The sequence below is a fragment of the Bombus impatiens genome, unplaced genomic scaffold (assembly GCF_000188095.3).
Source record: "Bombus impatiens unplaced genomic scaffold, BIMP_2.2 scf_0082, whole genome shotgun sequence".
NCBI lineage: Eukaryota > Metazoa > Arthropoda > Insecta > Hymenoptera > Apidae > Bombus > Bombus impatiens.
In genome coordinates this window covers 60,413-83,371 of record NT_176501.1, presented here as the reverse complement: position 1 = coordinate 83,371, position 22,959 = coordinate 60,413, and the positions used below count along the sequence as shown (strand labels likewise).

Sequence of the window (22,959 nt, the reverse complement as noted above, 5' to 3'; positions counted from 1 at the left end):
CACTTATTATTTAAGTTATAGTACTTATAGTTGTCAATGAGAATTGACTGTAAAATTCTTCCAAATAAAAAAACGCATTTCGAAATTTCGTGAAACTCTTCGTCTAGAAATTGTGTAAGTTACTGCTTGATTACACGATAAACTGACTGTGAATAGTGATATTGAGTAATACATAAGAAGAAGATATAGAATATAGAAGAAGAATCTCGACAGAAGAAGTCAGAATACAATGATAAATGCAATTAGTTCACAACACGTACAAACAACATGCTGACTCCTTAAATATGTACGCAGTGTCGAAAAAATACGTTCTTTCTATGAAAGATATTTCAATAATTTTATAACGAACAACGAGCGAGGACTGGAACCTGATAACCTTAATAACATATGAGAATGTCAAGGGTATTGGAGGTGCCCCCCCCCCAAACATCGCCTTTCTACGTACACTATTTATTAACTATTATTTGATAATATTATATATTATGTATAATATTTTATCCAGCTCTAACTGTCACGTCTATTCCCTATTTCGTCGATAGTGTTATATATTTTAACGCTGACTGGTCAAAGGCCTACAAGGTTTGTGAACAAACAATTTTGTAACTAACTGAGCCTTTAGGACAAATGGAGGATTTTCAGAAAAGTATTACTTTAGAATTACCTTATTTTAAAAGATATTTATTCTTTATCATCATTGTTAATTACTTAGTGAACTTTTCAATAGTAAATTGATGTTGCTACCGAGCTATTATCTCATGACTTTTGTTTGGTGGAGGATGAAAGAAGTTTTTATCATTATACGGAAGAATATTTATTTTCAGTGAACAGGCTTAATATACAAATTATTAGTAGTAAATATTACTACTTTTCTCTATATAATTATTTTGTTGTTTAGCACTACATAAACACATGTCGTAGAATATTTATGTAGGAATGATCTTTAAACACACATTTAAAGATGTGGTATAAACGTTCGCAAATGTTATTTTACTACAAACATCGAGGTGTAAAGAAATCATCATATATAAATTGTTTATAAATCAAAAACCGTGTGCATATAAATACATACATCCTTATGAAGCAATGTCATAAATGAATTTATTTAGAAACGACACGAGTGAAAAGACAAAATGTAACGGATAATGAGCCTCTTTTTCATAAAATTGTTCAAAATTGTTCAAAAATAACATTCAAATAGTCAGTATAGAAAACATAATATTATCCATAGCAAAATTACTGTAACAGATATTGTGGTGGTCTGATGTACCCAGTACAGCTTGAAATAACAGAAAATATATGTATTTATATTAGTTCCTATTTTTTTATACTTTTATACGCACCTTAATAATCGTTGTCGGACTGTTGACTTAAATTCCTGCTTCAGAATAAATTTCCTAATTCCCATCAGGTAAATTGCAATATACTTCTCTAAATCCATATCTTGTAAATCTAGTTTGACCATATTGCTGTCGTTTAACATTTTTACCTTCCGCGCCAATTCGGAACAGTTATCTCTTTGGTAAGTCCATTCATGCAACATAAAGTATTGTAGTGATATGAACATCCTATTGCCACGTTTGAGAAGTTTCATCATTCTGAAATATCATTCTTAATTATTGTTATAGATAAAGAGATTATCCCAGATAGGTTGTTCTCGTTGTTCGAGAATCGATAGAATACTCACATTGGTTCACTACCTCGAAGTCTTAAAAGGATATCTACGACGAACGCAGGCAAAACACGCGGACTTACGCTCAGAACGTTGTAAAGATATCTGTTACTTACGACTGAACAACCTGGATACCATAGCGTATCTTTCAGTGGGGTTTCTATGCTGCATTTTACCATAGCATCTATCATCGGACCCCACCTTGTCAGTTGGAACATTTACATTATTACAATTACTGGAATTATACTTAGAGCAAAGTTTATTATTATCCGATTATCTCGGGAAATATTATGAAATTGAAATAAATATTATATTATATCGCAATTGAAGTATTGGTAGCAAAAGTGCACTTTTGTATTTTATATTTGTTTGACTTTCATTGTCCACATTACTTGAATAAATTGAAACTTTTGGAACACACTAACATTAGAATTACATTAGTAAATATTACTTAAAAAGACATGTGTTACTCGTGCAGTTGTAAACTTTAACTTCACGATCACAATGTAGCGTGAAATGCCATGCAGTACATATTATCGTGTCAACTATGAGTTCGACAGGCACTACATCCAATCCCAATTGTATCTCTCCTACTTCGTCCTACTCTCGCACATCCTCCGCTGATTAGCTCAAAGATACCTGGTAACATTATATTGGTTTAGAATTTAATTGTGATTTTTTATTGATATTACCAGAAATGCAGCGCGAAATAGATTTGAAAGAATTCTCGTAATTTTGAGCAACAACAAACTTGAACTATGATAATAATGATCTAGTGGAAATCCTCTCATTTAGCTTTTCACAAACCCGAAGATTAACTCCACTTTTCTGAAATCTGAGGAAATCTGTATTGAACATTTATCATTTGTAAAAGATTGATGAAAATACCTGTTACTGCAGAAATATTCTGTATTCAACCAAGAGATGGTTCTTCCAAAGAGACGCCAATTATGCTTGGCCGCACTATTGCAATTAACAGATCTTTGCTCTTACATGCTACAATCTGCTCTGCCAAATTCTTACTGAATGTGTATGTATTGGGATAAGCTTTTAAAATCCTTTTATCTATTTGGTTGATCGACGTATTATCGAATTTGTCACACATATCGATCACCTCTGAAAGTTTCCAGCTCGTGCTGCAAAGTTAATAATGTGTGAACATATTTTTTACGCTATAATTACAAATATAATATTTGTAAATCATGGAACAATGTTTGCGTATAACTTATTCTTACGTATAAACTTTTTCCCCAATTTCGTGTAGATTCGCATTACTAAAAGCTGTGCTGACGTGGACGAAGCTAATCGGATGTCTCAGTTCGTTCTAAAGTTCGATGATACGAGCACTATCTTTCGTATTTACATTAATAGCCACGTGTAACGGCTCGTTAATCTCACAGTGGCCGCGGCGTGAAACACTATGTTTACTTTTTCTAACAACAGATTTCTATCTTCTCGATTCTAAAGACCTAAATCTGGCAGACTCACGTCACCTTTCACGGGGTAAACTCGGCTCAAAACTGATGGGTTCTTTGCTTTGATGCCATCGTAAATCTGAAGACAAAAAAATACCAACTCAATTCCAGAAAAGAAAGTTAATCTATTTAGCTCCGGACATGCTTAATTATTGAAAGAAACATGAATAATATTTACGAACGGGATCATCTATGATCTTCTTAAATCGTTGTTGTATCGTTTCGTCAGTTTTTGGACGAATTAGAATATAAATGGCAGCGATGCGCGGACACACGCGCATCAGTTTTTCTAGGAGACCTTTTCCAACGAAACCGGTTGCTCCAGTCACAAGAATCGCACTATCGGCATAGAATTCCTCGAGAGCATTCGGCTTATTCAACCCTTTATTGATCTCATTTTCATTCGTTTCTTCATCGATTGTATTTATGTTTCTGGATCTTCACATTGTTAGTCCCAATACTTGTCACTGAATTATCAAATAGTAAGTGGACAAATTTTTTAAATAATGTACAAAATTTGTTATAGTTGAGATCTTAAACTTAAACAATCTTTTTGTAGTTTCCTTTAGCTTGGAAAATGTGTGTGGAGCATGCGAGCAAATGTTTAACTACAATTAGTAGCACTTGAAGAATATTTAATGAATATGTGATCTTTTTGTGTTCATCCGTGAACGAGAGGATTGAGATATATAATGCATGATGGTTGTATAAACATTTGTAGCGGCACTCGATGCCAACAGTGATTAGCATCTTAGGTTACAAACGTTCGGAACCCGGGTTCAAATCCCGGCGTCCGTAGTCCGATTTTTCTTTCCGCAATTCTTAAATGAGAAGAAATAGCAGCAGTACCCCCAGCGCCATCTATGCCAGCAGTAGCACTATCATCCACACTATCGCACCTCACATTGTTTATGCCTTATCATATTTATTAATTATTTATGGAGGCAAAATGACTCATATTTCCGATATACCATTATAGATTTCAATGAGTATATTGTAGATATAGAGTATATTATAGATATAGAGTTATAGATATAACATATAATCGATCATTTTTCTTAGAGAATGTCACGCAGGATGGATTACGTTTTCGAATGTCACAGTCTCCTTTTCTACGACTCGTACGTGGTAATCTGCCGCTCACGTATCGTTCGATTTGAGGATCACTGTATACCCCGCTGTTTGAGCTGACCAGTTTTCATTCGTGTAAGGAAATTTGCTTCCGCACAGTGATATTTCAGTCGATCTTTAATTGTAAATAACTAAGGAACGAAATGGAAAACGCAATCTTCTTATTCTAGGTTTTCATCCTATTTTAACTTCAAGAATTTATAGCAAAGTACACTGGATTCAGTGGAGCTTCCATTAAAGCCGCTCCCCCTTAATCCGAGCACCCATTATCCCAATTTTCTAATATAAGAACGATTTATTATCCCAACATAGCACTTTCCAATAAATGATGACCGTTTCCGTTTCCAATACCTACTGTGCACATATTTTATTAGCGTTCGTGTACAATGTATTCTAATGTATTCTTTCCTTCATTGGGTTCAGTGAATTCTGATTATAAGATTTTAGTATGAAACTAATAGTGCTCTAGCTATCGAAACAAAAGAAGAACTCAAAAGTGATATAAGTATAATAGAATTAGCAAAAATACGTAGTGTTGGAAAAGCCACAATTACAGACGTTGAATGTACTAACGTAATGAACTGGTTGACATTCGAGAAATGGCCTCAATGGTTCAAAGTACAAAAAGGAACGTAGCTCTTTGCAGTTACTTATGTTGAAAGAATTATGTGACTTAGCAACCAAGAAGATATGGAATCCATAGGTATTTAATGGAACTATCAATCAATCTTGATCTGTATTTGAATAAATGAAATTTCATATCAAAGCGATTGTTCCATTATCCGTACAGTTTTGTCTTCTTGTTATCTGAATAAAGAAGGTTATACAGACTGATGAATATGATAAAGTATTTACTTTGATTAATGAAATCAACCAGAACATAAAACTTTTACATATTATGTGTCATATATTACATTTATATGTTTTTTATGATTTTCATATATTCTGTAATTTTATTATATATGTTTATTTGCTGTTATGTATGTATCTGTTATTTTATATCTATATATTTGTATTATTTTGTATATATGTATATATTTTTTTATATTATCATGTTTATGCATATTATATTGCATTACGTTCTACGTTATTTAATTTTCTAATTTTCTTTCTGCTTGATCTTTACGATACCAAGCCGTTTGTTAGAAAAATTGTTGTTTTATAGAGATTTGATACGTTAAATATTGTACACACGTACATATAGTATACAAGAGAAGGAAATTATTACAATTAAATAATTACTATCGACAATTTTGTAAAAATATTAAATATAAAATCTTTTTAACTCTTGAATGTCTATGAAATGATATTCATGTTCGTATTCAAGGAGATATTTTTACGCAGAATCTAAATAATTAACAAGTATAATTATAAGGAATGTGATAAATATAACAAGGAAAATGTATTTTATCACGATGTACAATATTTTATTTGAAATTATAATCTTAGATATAATCTTCCTATTGCCATTTCAAGGTTTCTTTTATATCTAATCAATATTACATACGTTTACTTCAGTTCATTTGTGTTTGTTTCAATTTATTTTACTACAAACAAGGGATCTTTACCATTTAAATTCTAAAATAATTAAAATATCTCGCATGGTTAATATAGTTGTTACACGCTCAAGACCACCCGCTCAGAAACAGTAATAGGATAGGCTACACATCCTCCATATCACAGACATCGAAACAATAACCAAATAGTAACGGAATAAGCGTCTCTGAGATACTCCAGACGACAACCCCTCCAGAGGGACTAAAACCACAGTATTAAAACCCTCCAAAGTAAGCGTTCGGATCAGTCTGTTAAAATATTTTGCCTTAGTCTCTTCTAATACTTTGAATCATTCTGTAACACTTTGAATCGTCACTCGGTTGGATTTGCATAATAAATTCTATTTTCATATACAAAGTTCAATTTCTTCACATTATTCGTGAAATGTCCGAACTGCGACGCAAGATCACCGGTGATATATCGGTTTCGTGATTTATTGTGTCTCCGACATGACATAGTCACCGCAAAAGGTATTTTCACCTTTCATAAACCGGCAAAATCAAAGCATGTCCTAACAATAACTTATGAAAAACCATTCCTAACCTCAACTTTTGCCAGAATATAGCCAGATTTTCATCCAACTATCACATGAAAGCGAATGTTCCGATTATCTCTACTGACTGGTTGTAAATTATTGAAAAACCACAATAATGAATCAGTTTTACTGCGTGAAATGTAAAATACAAAATAAATATTCGAAAGTTCAATAACCTCATTTAAACTGTAGCGGCACAGGAGTCAAAGGATGAAGCGAATCGAGAGCGACTCGTGTTCTTGTTTTGCCTCGGGACATTGACACAGCCTTGACGCATGCAACGTAATGATAAATAAACTCCGGGCAAAACAATGTCACTGCTACATACAACCGTCGAATAAAGACGAATTCGAATTTTCCGACTCTCCCCCGACCAGCATAAATAAGCGGACGCGATCGCAAGGAAATGAGTTACAATCATCATTGGTCCTCATCCATTCCACCTCAAAACTATTGTAATAATTAATGATCCGATGATATTTTTGATACAAACGATTGGTAGTGATGATTGACAGTTAATAAAAAACATGATTGAATGATAAAGAATTGTCTGTTAACTGATACTATTTTTACTGTGTATTCTTTACCAAAGATCGAACAAAAATGCGATCTCACGATAGTAAATCTCGTCACCTCTGTAACGGTACTGTAATGATATACGATATAATACTCTTCTAGACACTCGTATTTCTAATAACATTACCCTACTACCGAAATCGTATATGTCGATATATGTATATCGTCATTCATAAATGAATCGATTAACTTTTTTATCTCCAGAGCCAAGGAAGAAATAATTTTAATAAACCTTGATCGTAAAACTTTGATCGCAGCTGACTTTGTATCTATGACTGCCCATATATTTACATTTTAATGATCTTTTTGTTGCATATAACAGTTTATTGGGCAAAAATATGTGAATTACAAATTCCATTTCATATTATGCACGACCTATTCTGCTGAAACACCAACACACAGTTAGTGTAAAACGTACTCATACAGAACTTAACTTTAACAAAAATTAAAATTATGGTACTACATCGTTTAGTAAGAAATTCTAAAGAAATGAAAGATATGTACATATTCTTACAAGTCTGCAAACTAATTAAAAAAAAAAAGGATTCGATACCTATGTAAAGTAGGCGATATTTATAACACTCCATTGATAATGCAAGTGACTCGTAAAATAAGTTGTCATATTTACCATTACACGCACACATATATATATATTCAAAGACAAGCTATATTTGTAATATCTATTCCTATTAATGATATATACTTATATATTTATAACAATAAAACAAATCTCATCCATACTACTTACCAATACGTATGCATATATGTATATAGTTATATCCCAGGTAGCATTCATGATATTTATTTTCACCGATAACATGTACGTAAAACCTAAAATAAAACAAGGTTTTAATAATAAAAAAGGGGAAAGAAAAAGGAAAGAAAAAGAGAAAAAACATATAAATATAAAATTTTCTTTTCTATATATATATATATATATATATATGTCGGGTTTACATTAGAATTAGCGTTAGTGGCGTGAAACGAATTTTCGTTTGGATTACACATTATCGTTATGCAATAGAGAAGACATTGATTTGAACTGGACAAGTAACAGTGGTAATTAGATACTGGAGAAACTAATGATAAGGTTCCTAGGTTCAATAACGCGGTCGACGGGAGGATAGATGAACGTTCTCACACAATCTAAGTCTGACTCTTTATTGGTAAAACGTGAAATAATCTCCGATCGTAAAGACGTTACTCTGTAGTTGATGAGTTCGCGAGAGAGAATTAATTTCCCGTTCAGATGATGCCACAGAAGAAAACTATGTGGGGTGTGTCTGAGGACACGAGATCATCGAATTCGTCGATGATAGCCTTCGTTCCGAAAGTAAGAGAAATTGGCGTTGCTGCTAATTGGTCAATCTCCCTATCGGTGGTTAGAAACAGATGCTAGCCGCCCTCGAGGGAAAGTTGCTGGTGGAAGACGTCGTTCGTTGAACAATAGGTCTCCTCTATTTTCTCGTAGTTGGGACGAAGACTGTTTGTCTGTTTGAAGGACTTTAGTTAGCTAAATCTTAAGATTTATAGTGGGCCCTCGGGCTAGCTGAACATGTACTGCAGAGAGGCATCGACATCTGGCAATCATCTTTCTCGCAGAATAGAGTCTGCACGTGACGAGCTACGGGACAGAGACCGTTGGAATGTTTATTGTCGAGTGTTGCAGTTATTTCCTTTTTAAGGAGAGCTATAAAATTACTCCATGCCTTTGTTAGACAAAGCGTTCATCGCTTGACCGCGGCTACGTTGAGCGACAGATTGTCGCCTCGAGCCAAAGCTCACTGTCACTAATCTGGAACAATTACAATCGGATTGAATAACTACGATTGTTTAATTACAGCTATAGTAGACTCTAGATTACAATGTTAGGAGATTATCCCGAAGTTTCAAAGGGGGGGCTTCAATGCCCTTTCATCTCCGACATATTCTAGAATGTGGGTTTTTCAAGGCCTAGCGCGTTTTATTTTTGTCTGATATTCCAGTCGCGCTACAAGTGCCATAATTAATCTTTAGACTTTCACACTTGTTAGTTTGTATCATTTCGTACAATTTTTATGTTTTAATATATGGTTATTTAGAATATCGAGAAAATTAGGAAATTATAAATAAAAAATATATTGCACAATGCTGCAATGCGCGATATATGATGTTGCGAATTGCTTGTAATAATTAATAAATAATACTCGCATTGGAAATCTGTGTGCGTCAGTGTAAGTTTATTTTCTTGGAAACGTCAAGGAGGAAATGTAATGTGTAAGCTATTCAAATAGGCTCTCGTCATGAATGTTTTTACATTTTTTGTGCACTGAAATATTAAATCACGTTAGTTTCTTATTTTACAATTCTGAGGAAGAATAAAGTGTTCTGATTGTGAATGGAAAAGAAAAATTATAAATGGTGTTTTGTATTGCATTTTGTGGAAAATTGAACCAATACGTCAGAAAAAGACTTTGCTCGTTGCTAAAGATAATAAACGACAAAAAGCATGGTTTCACTAGAAGAGATATTTCTTTTGCTACGAAGATAATTATATTGTGTGTTTTGCAAGTATATAAATCATTCATGTATAATGTATGATACAAATCATACCATGGGTTGAAATCGTTTCGATATCGTTCACTTCAACACGAAATCAAGTATGATGCTCCGTCAGTCTATATGCACGCAGTCACCATTCGTCACTCGTCACTCACTACCCTCGTTACAACGGTTCCAACGCACTTTTTCACGCTGACCGCACTCCTTGACAACGCTGACAACATTCCTTGATAACTCACTAATGACTACCTCTTATACCATGGCTCCGGCATACCCGGCACGCACATATTCCACAAACGTGGATGACCCATGGTTAAGTAGACCTCCTTAAACCCAGGGTTTTCCCCGATACTACACGAATCTGAGTAATTCCGCTAAAATGAAGGTCGAATTAGCTCCACAAATATGCTATGGCTTTTATTCATACCGATGGATTTTAATACTATCAGAAGTTATATTTATTTTATAATATTTATTTACATAGCTATTTAGCACGTCTGAGGCACCTAGATTTGTAACATGAAAACAGCTATATTGTATAGGATTACCAAATGAATTATATGTTCGTTGCCCTGAATAGAAAAAATTAATCTGAAGGAGTTTTTAGCCATCTGTCTGTAGTAATCCAGCAGTCTGTAGACATCTTTAGAGAAGAAACTATTTAGAAAAAGTTTCCAAACTGTTTTTATTCCTAACTGGTTGAGAAAATAGTCCTTGGAGAATGCACGTAGTGTTTTGCTGTCATGCTACCATTGTCTGTCTATCATGAGTCGTAAGTGGCCTAATCACAATCATACAAACAGGTCTTGACTTTTGCTAGGTAAATACGTCCGCAAACTGAGTTGTGAAAAATCAACATAGAAGACAACAATGTTCTCGTTCTGATGAAACTACAGAACCGTTACATCTTCTCCGATTTTGATGATTTTTGAACACGTTGTCAGGGACGTGATTTTTAACAACCTGTGGTGGATGGTGTAGAGGATTAATAAAACGGGAACGAGAGATTGCTGTTGCAACCCGTCAAATATATTTGAAATAAATTAAATAAATTAATGAAATTAATTAAATAAGCTCGAGCAGCGAAAAATGCGTTTTTGTAAGCGCGCTTACATGACCGTTCCAGAAATTGGGTGGTGTGTTGGACATGAGGAGTCCGGAAAAGACCCATAGGTACAGGACTTGAGCCATATTCAAATTAACGGAGAAAAAGAAAATTTATCCTACTCGAATCTCGAACACGAGATTTATATTACTGTATATAGGACATGACTGTATGTAGATTCGTCTAGTAAAATAAAGCAACATTAAATCTGGTACTGCAGCTTGTTATGTTTTTCTAGAAAATCTATTTAAAAACTATTTGCTCGTTTTATTTGATACTATTTGAAATTGGAATAAATAGTTTGGATGGTTCAAAAGCAATCAAAAATCTCAGAATCTTTCTGCGACTGTAAAACTATGTCATACAGAAATAACTCTATGGAATTATGGTACAAGAACAAAGAAATGTAGAAAAACAACTTTCTTTTTATTCATTATACATAGTTATACCGTATTGATACACACAAATTGCTTATACTTTTAATTGAATTGCAAGATAAATATACATCCTACTTACAGAAACTGTTTTTAATTTCTCTAACTGTCCTTAAATTTCGTTGTTCTGTGAATTTCTATACGTCATCAAGAACGGTTATTTCGAAGTAGGACATTTTATAAATAGCTTAATGTAAGCTCTACTCTTGTTACCAACTGGTTTCAACAAATTATTCCACAGATTATTTGCATCTTGGGAAACACAAAACATTTCCGATTAATAACATAATGCTCATTAATTAATTGTATAGTTTCATTTGTTATACTCTCATAGTGCTTGTAGTTTTTGACTCCAGTAAAAGCAATCAGCATTCAGATATAAGAGATGGGCGAATCCATCCTCGGCCAGACGTGCATTTTTCAGAATCGGTAAAATTTCTACAGTGAAGTCATTCCTGTGAAATTCTGGATAATCAGCAACTTCTTCGTCTATCTCTTACCATTTAAAAAGACGAAGGAAAATGGCATATTCTTCACATACATCTTAGAATCGATATCAAACGGTACCTGAAATTTGTTGGGAAATGATATCGCATAAATGTGAAGTTATAAAAGTAGGCTGATTGTGGGGCGAAATGTTGCACCGAGAGGAGACGCCGCGTCGCGCAGCGCTGAGACAGAGGTAGAATTTCTTTTGCTAGTTACCAAAGTTTTGCAGTTTTTCGGTATAAGTATATCACATTTTGCCTTCGAAATTATATTTCGTGATCGTCTGGATTATCATTGTAGTGGACTCTAAACGTGTTGGTTTATACAATAACGAAACTAGTTGATACTTGTGTCATGAAATGTATTTAAAAATATCTTTAAATATATAATACAGAATACAGAGTCAATTGTCGTTCGCTCAAAGTCACTAGCTATAAGAATACTTGCTACTCGTACGCTAGGTAATGTTTACGTTCGCTTGATACTAACTACTCTAAAGATCGCGTTCGTTTATACATACTGGTCGGAGGAGTACCGGAAAGTTTAAATTCGACTTCAGTTGACGGTTGCACGTAGCGGTGATATTGTTTTGTCCGGAATTTGTTTATTGTTACGTTTTGTACGTTAAAACGGTGTCAATATTCCGAGGCAAGACAACAACATGAGTCGCTCTCGATTCGCATCGTCCTCTGACTCATGTGCCGCTATATCATAGTAACTTTAAAGTTTGTAGTTTTTCATAGTATAATTTTTGTTACACGTGAGCAGATTATGCGGGGTAACCCACTGCCAAAATTAACGATTTTCGATATACGACATGATAATGGAAAGATTCTCTCCAAGGTATTTGGGATACATGCCGCATTCTTAATCGAAATAGACGACATATTGATTTATTAAGACCAGAGGCGAATTTAAACCGTTTCACACCGAAGGAGCACTGTCGATGATTCTTCTACGGTAAAAATGAAAGATGAAAGCAGGGGTATTTACGCCATTTCGACACGACATTTTTACGGAATCGGGCGACAGCCGCATTGCTATCTCCGCGTTCACGCATCGTTCGAGTAACGGTAGCGCTGATTTTCGTAATAAGAGAAACGAAATGTTAGAGCTCCTGCATAATACCAAGCACCCGGTTAATCAATGCGAAGATCTCATCGTGTATATTATTACGTGTAACCCCTATTGGCAAATTCGCGCTGAGCTCGAGATCTCACTAGGCGCTTTCTTGGTGTCCTGTGTTAGGTGACGACATTTAGCATACCTGCGTACGGGACGATTTTTTATTATTATAATTTAATTTGTACTTTACAATATGTCCAGCTGGACATTCGATGGAGTCCAGCTGGACTTTTTCTAGCTTAATTGCTAAATAACATGTGGATGGCTAGCTCCAGCGGGCTACCATCTTCGAGTTTGTCTATTTTATTTTTTTAGTGAGGTCAGTGTAGTGTCTTTAGTCTTCTTTTTATGAGAGTTTTGCCCGCTTCAGCAGCCAACTGGATTGGATATGTTGCCGTTCTTGTGTTCTCATTATGCGCGTCACTTACTCCGCCATCGAATCGTTCCGCTCGACTACCGATCGAAGCGACCACATTTGGCATACCTGCGTACGCGACGATTAGAGAATACATTATTCCTCTTTACTCGAAAATTTAATGAGACGGTTTTCGGTATGCTGTTACGGATTGTTTTGCGTAAGCAGATTTAATGTCTAATCTATGACTTTTCTTACAGAACATCGCGCAGGATGGTTTACGTTCTCGAATGCCATAATCTTTTTCTCTACGACTTGTATGAGGTAAACTGCTAACCTACTTTCGTTCCTGTAAAAAAGAAAGCGCGATTTTTTTGTTCTCGAGTTTCATCCTATTTTAGCTTTAAGAATCTGTATCGAAACTTACGTGCCCTATCAGACGAGTATCGATATTTTCGTAATGTTTTAAGTTCAGTACTAGTTTGGTATCGATTAAAAAGGAATCAATATCGATAACCGATACCTTTGCCTTTGATATGTATCCACAAGAGATTGAAATTCGTAAATGGATATCGGTAGCATCGATACAGTATCGGCCACATCGCTGAATATGTGTTCTAGAAATACGAACTGGACATCCGAATAAGCATTCAAAATATACGTTTATAAATATATTAACTACTTATCAGTGTCTTTCCATTCAAATCTTAGCCCGGCTTGTCAATAAGATCTTAATGTCAATTGAATTCATAGATGACCAATCTACATCGGTCTCCAATAACTTTTTGAATAAAGTTACTCACCAATATATTACAAGAATGAAATACGCTTAAATATAAAATAAATAATCATTGTCTTGCATAATAGTGCATTGAATCTTACCTATGATTGCTTATCTGCTGTTTCTATAAAAACATCATAGTTACTGTTCGGGATTTGGAGTGGCATCAGTTTATGACTTGGACAACACATATTCCTTTTTTGGGAAAGTCCAAATTGCCTATCTCCCCAAGTTGTAAACCTTATGGGGCTGAACTTATTAAGAATTCAAAAAACACCTTAAGTGCCCGATGGAACAGGGCAAAGGTAAACAAATGGCAATACCAGAGGATATGCGCCCACGAGAGGACAATAACCATGGACAACCTGGGGCGGAAGTCCTCGTCAGCCTCAGTCTTCATCAGAGCGTCGTATCTACTAACCGGATGCAGCCTCATCAAGATCGTACAACCGTCGTGATCAAAACGTCAAACTATTCGTGTATGTGATTTTCTTCGTTTTTCTTAATTTTTGACGCGACACAACCGCAGCGTGTTTTGTCAAACTGCTTCGTATTTATATGTTAATTGACGTAGGTTTGGGGTTGATAGTTAATCGATTCACACAAATCCGATTTTTCTCTCTATATTTCTCCGCCTCGTACAACACGCCTTAACACACAGGATACACTTAGTCAATTAACACATGATCGTCTTCTAAAACAAGAGAGCGTCGTTACTCGAAGTTGTACTAACTTAGCTTGTAGTAACTAGCGACCATGTCAACTTAACTTTTCTCCCCATTGATCGTAGTTTCTACAAGCTCCATAGATTTGGTAAAATACTAAGTCTTAACTCTATTTAAGCCTTTGGTGAGTATGTCAGCAATATTCTCGGGACTAGTTGTATATATATAATCTTATATTGCCTTCGACACGCAGTTCTTAACATAAAAATAACGTACTTGGGCATGCTTAGAACTTTCAGCAACTACATTATCTTCGGACCATGAAATAACCCCGATGTCAACACAAAAAATCTAGCAAGGAGGATATGATAATTGATCCAGCTCCCTTAACAGTGAGGAAACCCACACAGTTTCTCTTGCTGCTTCTTGCATCGCCACAAACTTCGCTTCGCACGTCGATTGAGCTATAATTGGTTGTTTCTTAGACAACCAAGATATTGCACCACCTGCGAATATGAAGACATACCCGCTCCTAGATTTTCTATCTACCGTACAGCCCGCAAAATCTGAATCACAAAACACCTTCAAAGATTGTCCTGTCCTTTGTTACACTAGTTTCAAGTCCTTGTTTTTTGGCAGGTACTTAAAAATCCGCCTCACTGCTTTCGAATCGGATACAGTGGGATTTGCGCATCTTTGGTTTAATTTCCCTATTGCACATGCGACATCAGGACGACTCACAGTTGCGACATACATTATATACCCCACAGCTTGTTCGTAAAACTTATTATCGAAGGGGTGTTGACACTCCAACCTCATGAGCAATGTCAAACAGATCCAGCATTTGACCTATCTGTACGCATTAATCAAATACGACAGTGGTACTGTTTGGCTTACTCAGGTGGATGGATAAAAATTGAGTATCTGTACTTAGCATTCTAACGTCTAATTTGTCCGTAATTCTAGATATGAACACTTCGATCCTATCCTTCGTTCCAAACACGAGAATGTCATCCACATACACAGCTACAATCAGATCCTTGGACGCATTCACATACACACACTTATCACTCATACATGGATTCAGACTCATACCTTTCAAAATACTGTTGATGTACCTAAACCACATTCTCCCGGCTTGCTCCATTCCATACAGGCTCCTTTTGAATTTGCACACATATTGAGTCCTGTCTTTTCCTGGAACTTTAAAAAATTCTGGTTGCTCCATGTATATATTCTCATCCAGCGGACTGTTGAGATATGCACACTCCACATCGATATGTTCGTAAACTCATTCATTCTCTGCACACAGAGGAAGCAGAATTCTTAGAGTTCTGCGTTTTATTATTGGACTAAAAGTTTCTGAGTAATCTACTCCAGGTCTCTGGAGTGGGCCAGAATCCCCGAGCTACAAGCCTAGCCTTAGATCTATCAGGATCTCTCTTTATGACAAACAGCTTCTTACAGTCTATAACATTTCTGTTCAAAGGTCTTTGCACAATGTCCCACACATCTTTATCTGTTAGATTGTCTAACTCCTTCATTATTGCATCATTCCACTTTTCAGCATCTGCCCCCCCTCAGGGCTTCGTACACATTCATAGATACACACATGCTTTGAGTTTTGCAAACGGTTGCAACATGAGCGCAACTATCACACGTCTTTGGTTTATGTAATCCTGCCGACCTCTTGGACACAGTCGGTACACTCACAACCTCCCCCCGATTATTCTCACTCGTTAAATTGCCCATGAAATGGTCAGTCTCCCTTCATCGTTTTCGCCATCACTTTGAGTTTCGACGTTAGTCTAGTCAACTCCCATTACAAGTTCAAAATCTTCTACGTCCCACATCATTCTGAGGATCTCCTTCTTATATTGCTCGTGTCCATATTAACACTCTTGTAGGGGAACATATTCTCTTCGAACTTGACATGACAAGATATTATCACCTTCTTGGTCTTTGGCAGGTAAATCCTATAGCCTTTGACCTGTCTGTCGTATCCGACAAATATCCCCTCATCTGTCCTGCTATCAAATTTTCCCCCGTTTGGACTTCTCAGGTGCCAGACTCTGCACCCAAATACTCTCAGTCTGTTGATCTCCCCTTGGATGTCACATCCCTCACCTTTCCATAATTCCAGTGGGATCTTGTCTCCGATAGCAGCGGATGGGCATAGGTTTCTTATGTGACCCGCAGTGTTCACAGCTTCTCCCCACAGATAGTCAGGGAGCCCTGATTGGATGAGTAAACGCCTAGACATCTCAACCAGGGTTCTATTTGCTCGTTCGGAAACCGCATTTTGCTCAGAGTTCCTATGGACGGCCTTCCTGTCCTAAGATGCCTTTCTCTTTCAGGTAATTTTCAAAATTTTATCCTGTGTACACACCGCCGTTATCAGTTTGGAGGGCACTTATTTTGGACTGGTGTAAAGCCTCCACTTCCATCTGGTATTCTTTGAAACACTTAAGTACTTCGTTCTTCCTACTGATGATCCTAACGTACATGAAACGAGAGAAATCGTCAATGAAAGTCACAAAATAATTACCCACGCCTAGCGACTTGCATTGAGTTCTGCCACTAATGTATCCGTGAACAATCTCTAAGGGGCGCTGACACATGTGGTGAGCTGTCCTCGGAAATGGTACTTTGGTCATTTTTCCTTTCACGCAGACTCCACATAGCTCCTCATGTTTCCTCGAGTTCTCCTTCACGCTAATCACAGGGATCTTTCTCATTGCATTTCCATGCAGGTGACCTAATCTCTCGTGCCACGATACAATACTCTTGTATGCCTTTGCTTCAATGACCTCAATGCCTCCGTCATCTTTCCCAGGTACCTCCTGATCGCTTTCCACGTAGATGTTTGCTACGTGCCCTTCAGATGGTATTGTCTCGAGGTAGTATACATTGACTCCTACCCTTGAGTCGAATACAACGTCTCCATTATCAAGTGTTCCAACGGCCTCATCTCCCGTACACACGGTGGTGACGCCCTTCATTGCCAATTGCCTGATCGAGATTAGATTCACATCTAGTTCAGGCACCCATAGAGCGTTCGACAAGGATAGGATCCAACCGCCACAGTCATCTTTACAACGATCGTTCTCTTTCGCTTAACCTTCAGGTATCCCTTACCAATCTGAACCATTACTGATCTGCTCGGTTGCAGGCGCGAAGTCCACGAACCGATGCCTGTCCGGAGTCATGTGATTCGAGGCCCCAGAGTCAAGGTAACTGATCCCATCTCTTACCATGTGGCTGATGGACGATAAAGCTAACGTAGAGATAAATCCCTTGGACCTCGATTTGTCTTCTGATTCTCTCTCCTTCTTGCTGTCTTCTTCTTGTATTCTTTTCTCCCTTTGGTTTTTCTCCTCCTTCTCTCCCTTCCCTTCTTGGCACTGGTACGAAATGTGGCCCCGTTTTCCACATTTGTAGCAGTTCTGGTCATTTGGGTGTCTGTGCATTGGACTCGCGCCATCTTTGTTCTGTTGAGGCTTGGGCCTCCATTATTTCCAGGCCGCCATTGCGCTGTTATTCTCAGCCGAGTCCGCAGCAGCATCGATCCTTCTTTCTTCGAGTAGAAGATCGGATTCACGACCCTCGCGGTTAGATCCATATTGATCCTTGTTGCTCTCATGTACGTCGCGTAATTTGCATCCTCCAAGAGGTCTGCCAAAAGAAAACATGCCATAACATGATCCTCAATTTTTATACCTACACTGGACAACTTATCGCACAGGTCCTGCATCCTTCCGCAGTACGTGGAGATATCCATGCTGGGGTTTTCTCGATAGTTCCCAGTTCCCGCATGCATAGAACGATGTCCATTGATGTGGATCTCGGGGCGAACATACTGTAGAATGTACGCACGTGCTTTGTTGTTCATTTTCATGCAGTCTGGTCTCAACCTTTCTGCTGCCATAAATCCTGGTTCTACTGCATCCCAGCAGCCCAGGAAAACTAACGAGGCTTCCGTCATTGTGTTCCAATATTCATAATTGCCCTTTCTCAGGATCGGGTTCATATCCTTGTCCACATCACTCCATGTCCCATTCCCTCCTGGTCGATCATGGCGTGATCTCTTCTCGGATAGTCTCAGAATACGCAAAAACTCAAAAATAATTCTCCTTATTATCGCAGTTTACTGCCGTGGGCCCATAACCTGTTAACTGATGTAGGTTTCGGGTTGATAATTAATCGATTAAACACAGATTCGATTTTTCTTTCTATATTTCTCCATCTCGTACAACACGTCTTAACACACAGGATACACTTAGTTAATTAACACGTGGTCGACTTCTATGACAAAAGAGCGTCGTTAGAAGTCGTACCAACTTAGCTTGTAGTTACTAGCGGTCATGGTAACTTTTCTCAACAAAATATAAATTTATTTAGAAATGAGACGAGTGAAAAGACAAAATGAACCGGATTATGAGTCCCTTCTTCATAAAATTGTATTTATATTGTATATAAACAGAAAATGTAACTTTTATATAGTCAGTACACAAAATATAATATTATCCATAGTAAAATTATTATACCGGATATTTTGGTGACCTGATGTATCCAGTATAACCTGGAATAACCGAAATTATATGTATTTATATTAGTTCCTATTTTTTTATATTAAGATATTTTTATACGCACCTTGCTAACCGTTGTCGAGCTATTGACTTAAACTCTTGTTTTAGAATAAATTTCCTAATTCCCATCAGGTAAATTGCAACATACTTCTCCCAATCCATATCCCGTAAATCTAGTTTGACCATATCGCTGTCGTTCAACATTTTTACTTTCTTCGCTAAGTCGGAACAGTTATCTCTTTGGAAAGTCCATTCGTGCGTGGTGAAATATGTTACCGATGTGAACAGCTTATGACCATTTTTGAGAAGTTTCATCATTCTGAAATATCATTTTTAATTATTATTATAGATGAAGACAGAGATTATCCCAGAAAGATTGTTCTCGTTGTTCGAGGATCGCGAGAATACTCACGTTGGTTTACTGCGCCGAAGTCTTAAAAAGATATCAATGACGAATGCAGGCAAAACATACGGGATTACACTCAGAACGTTGTAAATATATCTATTAGCTATCATTGGACAACCCGGGTACCATAGCGTATCGTTCAGTGGCGTTTCTATGCTACACTTCACCACGGCATCTTTTAACTGACCCCATCTTGTCAATTGAAACATTTACATTTGTATACTTGTTGGAATTATACTTAATGCAAAGTTTATTATCATCCGAGTACCTCGGGATATATTATGGAATTGATATAAATATTATTTTATATCACTACTTTTCTAAATTGAAGTATTGAGAGCAAAAGTGGACTTTTCTTTTCTACGTTTGTTTGCGCATTATCTACATTACTTAAATAAACTGAATTTTTTGGAATATTGTAACAATCGAATTACATGAGTTGAAAAAGATTCGTAATAAACTTTACTTAAAAGGGTTAGCGTTACTCGTGCAGTTGTAAACTTTAACTTCGTGATCATGACGTAGCGTGACATGCCATGCAGTACATATTATCGTGTCAACTACGAAATCGACAGGCACTACATCCAATCTTGCATCTTTTCTAGCCAGTATTGCTGTTGCACATCCTTTACTGACTAGCAGAAGGATACCTGGTAACATTAAATTGGTTTAGAAATTATTTGTGATTTTCTATTTCCAGATATGTAGCGCTAAATAGATTGGAAAGAATTCTCGTAATTGTGAGCAACAACAAACTTGAACTATAATAGTGATGATCTAGTTTAAATCCCTCATTTTACTTCCCACAAATCCAAAGATTAACTCCACTTTTCTGAAATCTGCGGGGTATTGAACATTTATCATTCTAAAGGATTTCTGAAAACACCTGTTATTGCAGAAATATTCTCTAGCCAACCAGGACATGGTTCTTCCAATGAGGCACCAATTATGCTTGGCCGCACTATCGCAACTGGCAGATCTTTGCACTTGCTTGCTACAATCTGCTCTGCCAAATTCTTACTGAATATGTATGTGTTTGGATAAGTTCTTAAAATCCTTTCCTCTATTTGGTTCATCAACGTTTTGTCGAATTTGTCACACATATCGATCACCTCTGAAGGTTTCAAGCTCGTGCTGCGGAGATAATAATATGTAAACATATTCTTCACGCTATAATTACAAATATTATATTCCATGTTGTTCCACTGTGGAACAACGTTTGCGCATAACTTATTCTTACGTATAAACTTTTTCCCCGATCTCATGTAGATTCGCGTTACTAAAAGCTGTGCTAACGTGGACGAAGCTAATAGGATGCCTCAGTTCATTCCAAAGTTCGATGACACGAGCAGTACCTTTCGTATTCACATTAATAGCCACGTGTAACGGTTCGTTGAATCTCACAGTGGCCGCGGCGTGAAATACTATGTTTACTTTTTCTAACAACAGATTTCTATCTTCTCGCGAAAGACCTAAATCTGGCAGACTCACGTCACCTTTCACGGGGTAAACTCGGCTCAAAACTGATGGGTTCTTTGCTTTCACGCCATCGTAAATCTGCAGACGAAAAGATACAAGCTCAATTCCAAAAAAGAAAGTTAGCCATTTTGGTTCCTGACAGGCTGAAGCATTGAAAGAAACAAGAATTGTATTTACGAACGGGATCATCTATCAGCTTCTTAAATCGTTGTTCTAGCGCTTCGTTCGTTTTTGGACGAATTAGTATAAAGATAGCAGTGATGCGCGGACACACGCGCATCAGTTTTTCCAGAAGACCTATTCCCACGAACCCGGTTGCTCCAGTCACAAGAATCCCATTACCGGCGTAGAATTCCTCGAGAGTATTCATTTTATTCAACCTTTTGTTGATCCAATTTTCATTCGATTCTTTATTGATTGTATCCATGTTCCAGAATCGTCACACTTTCAGTCCCAATATTTGCCACTGAATTATCAAATAGGAAGTGGAAAATTTTTTAAAATAATGTAGAAAATTTATTATGGTTAATATCTCAAGCTTAAACAACCTTTTTGTAGTTTCCTTTGGCTTCTTTATTTTTTGTTTTATTTATATATGTGTGAATATTGTAATATACAGTGATCGGTAATTTGTGTGGAAAATGTGTGTGGTGCATGCGAGACAGTGTTCGACCAAATTTAGTAGTACTTCAAGAATAAGTAGTGCATATGTGATTTTCTTGTGTCATCCGTGAACGAGATGATTGCGGTGCACATGTGAAATATGTATAAACATTGTTTATATGTGCTCTTATTTATTCATTATTTATGGACGCGAAAGGACTCATACTTCCGATATGCCGTCACAGGTTTCAATGAGTGAACAGGTTTAATCTATAATCGACGGTTTTTTTTAGAAAACATCGCGCAGAATGGTTTATGTCTCCGAACGTCATAGTCTTCTTCTTTATGACTTGGACGAGATAAGCTGCTGCCCACCGATCGTTCGTATAAGAAACAAGGCGCACTCTTTTTGGGCTCCATTTGCATCTTACTTAGCTCCAGGAATGTGCAATAATTTTATATTATCCTTTTTGTGTATATTATAGTGCATCAATTTCTACGTTATTTAGTTTTGTAACTTTCTGTTTGATCTTTACAATACCAAGCCTTTTATTGTACAAGTTGTGTTATAGTGATTTAATATGTTAATACATGTATATAGTATACAAGTGTAGAAAATTATTATAATTAATTAACAACAATTTTGTAAAAACATTGAACATAAAGCCATTTTAACTCTTGAATTTCTATGAAATGATGTTTATATTCAATGGAATGTTCAAATATTCAAAAGGATGTCCTTATTCAAAGAGATATTTTGACACAGCATCTAAATAATTAACAAATATATTTCTAAAGAAAGTGATAAATAAAATAAGAGAAATGTATTTTATCACGATGTAGGATATTTTACTTCAACTTACTAATGTAATTGCGTAAATATATAATATTTCCATTACCATTTCATGGCTTTTTTATATGTAATCTAAAAACAAGAGATTTTACCATTTAAGATGTAAAATCATTAAAATATCTCGCACGGTTGTTGTAGTCACCGCGAAGCGTATTTTCATCTTTCATAAACCCGAAAAGTCGAAAACAGCCCTAACAATAATTTATGAAAAATCGATCATAAACTCAAGTTTTGTCAAAATTACGATTACATGTACTGACTGGCTGTAAATTATTGAATTATCGCAATAATAAACCATTTTGCTGCGTAAAATGTAAAATACAAAATAAATATTTGAGAACTCAGAAACTTCGTTTAAACTTTTGTAATAATTAATAACTCGATGATAGTTTTTGATATATATGATATTGGTAATAATGAATGACAGTTAGTGAAGGACACAATTTAATACAGAATAACAAGGAATTGCCTGTTACCTGATAGTATTTTCACTGTGTATTGTTTCCCAAAGATCGAACAAAAATGCGACTTCACGATAGTAGATACCGATACGTCCGTCACAGTACTGTAACGATATTCTATGTGTCGCTC

At 36.3% G+C, this 22,959-nt stretch overlaps 1 protein-coding gene and 1 pseudogene across 1 annotated transcript; both read right to left on the bottom strand.

The window, feature by feature from the left end:
* Positions 1-920: 920 nt before the first annotated feature.
* LOC100748630 (putative fatty acyl-CoA reductase CG5065) lies at positions 921-22,959 on the bottom strand. The gene is made up of 9 exons (XM_033324931.1): positions 22,845-22,959; positions 21,094-21,378; positions 20,674-20,990; positions 20,320-20,567; positions 19,900-20,083; positions 19,440-19,625; positions 19,092-19,346; positions 18,866-19,020; positions 921-1,132 (listed from the first exon to the last, which is right to left on the bottom strand). Exons 2-8 carry the CDS (start codon positions 21,337-21,339, stop codon positions 18,942-18,944), a joined length of 1,515 nt encoding a protein of 504 aa, XP_033180822.1. The 5' UTR covers positions 21,340-21,378; positions 22,845-22,959; the 3' UTR covers positions 921-1,132; positions 18,866-18,941.
* Positions 973-10,675, bottom strand: LOC100748752 (annotated as a pseudogene).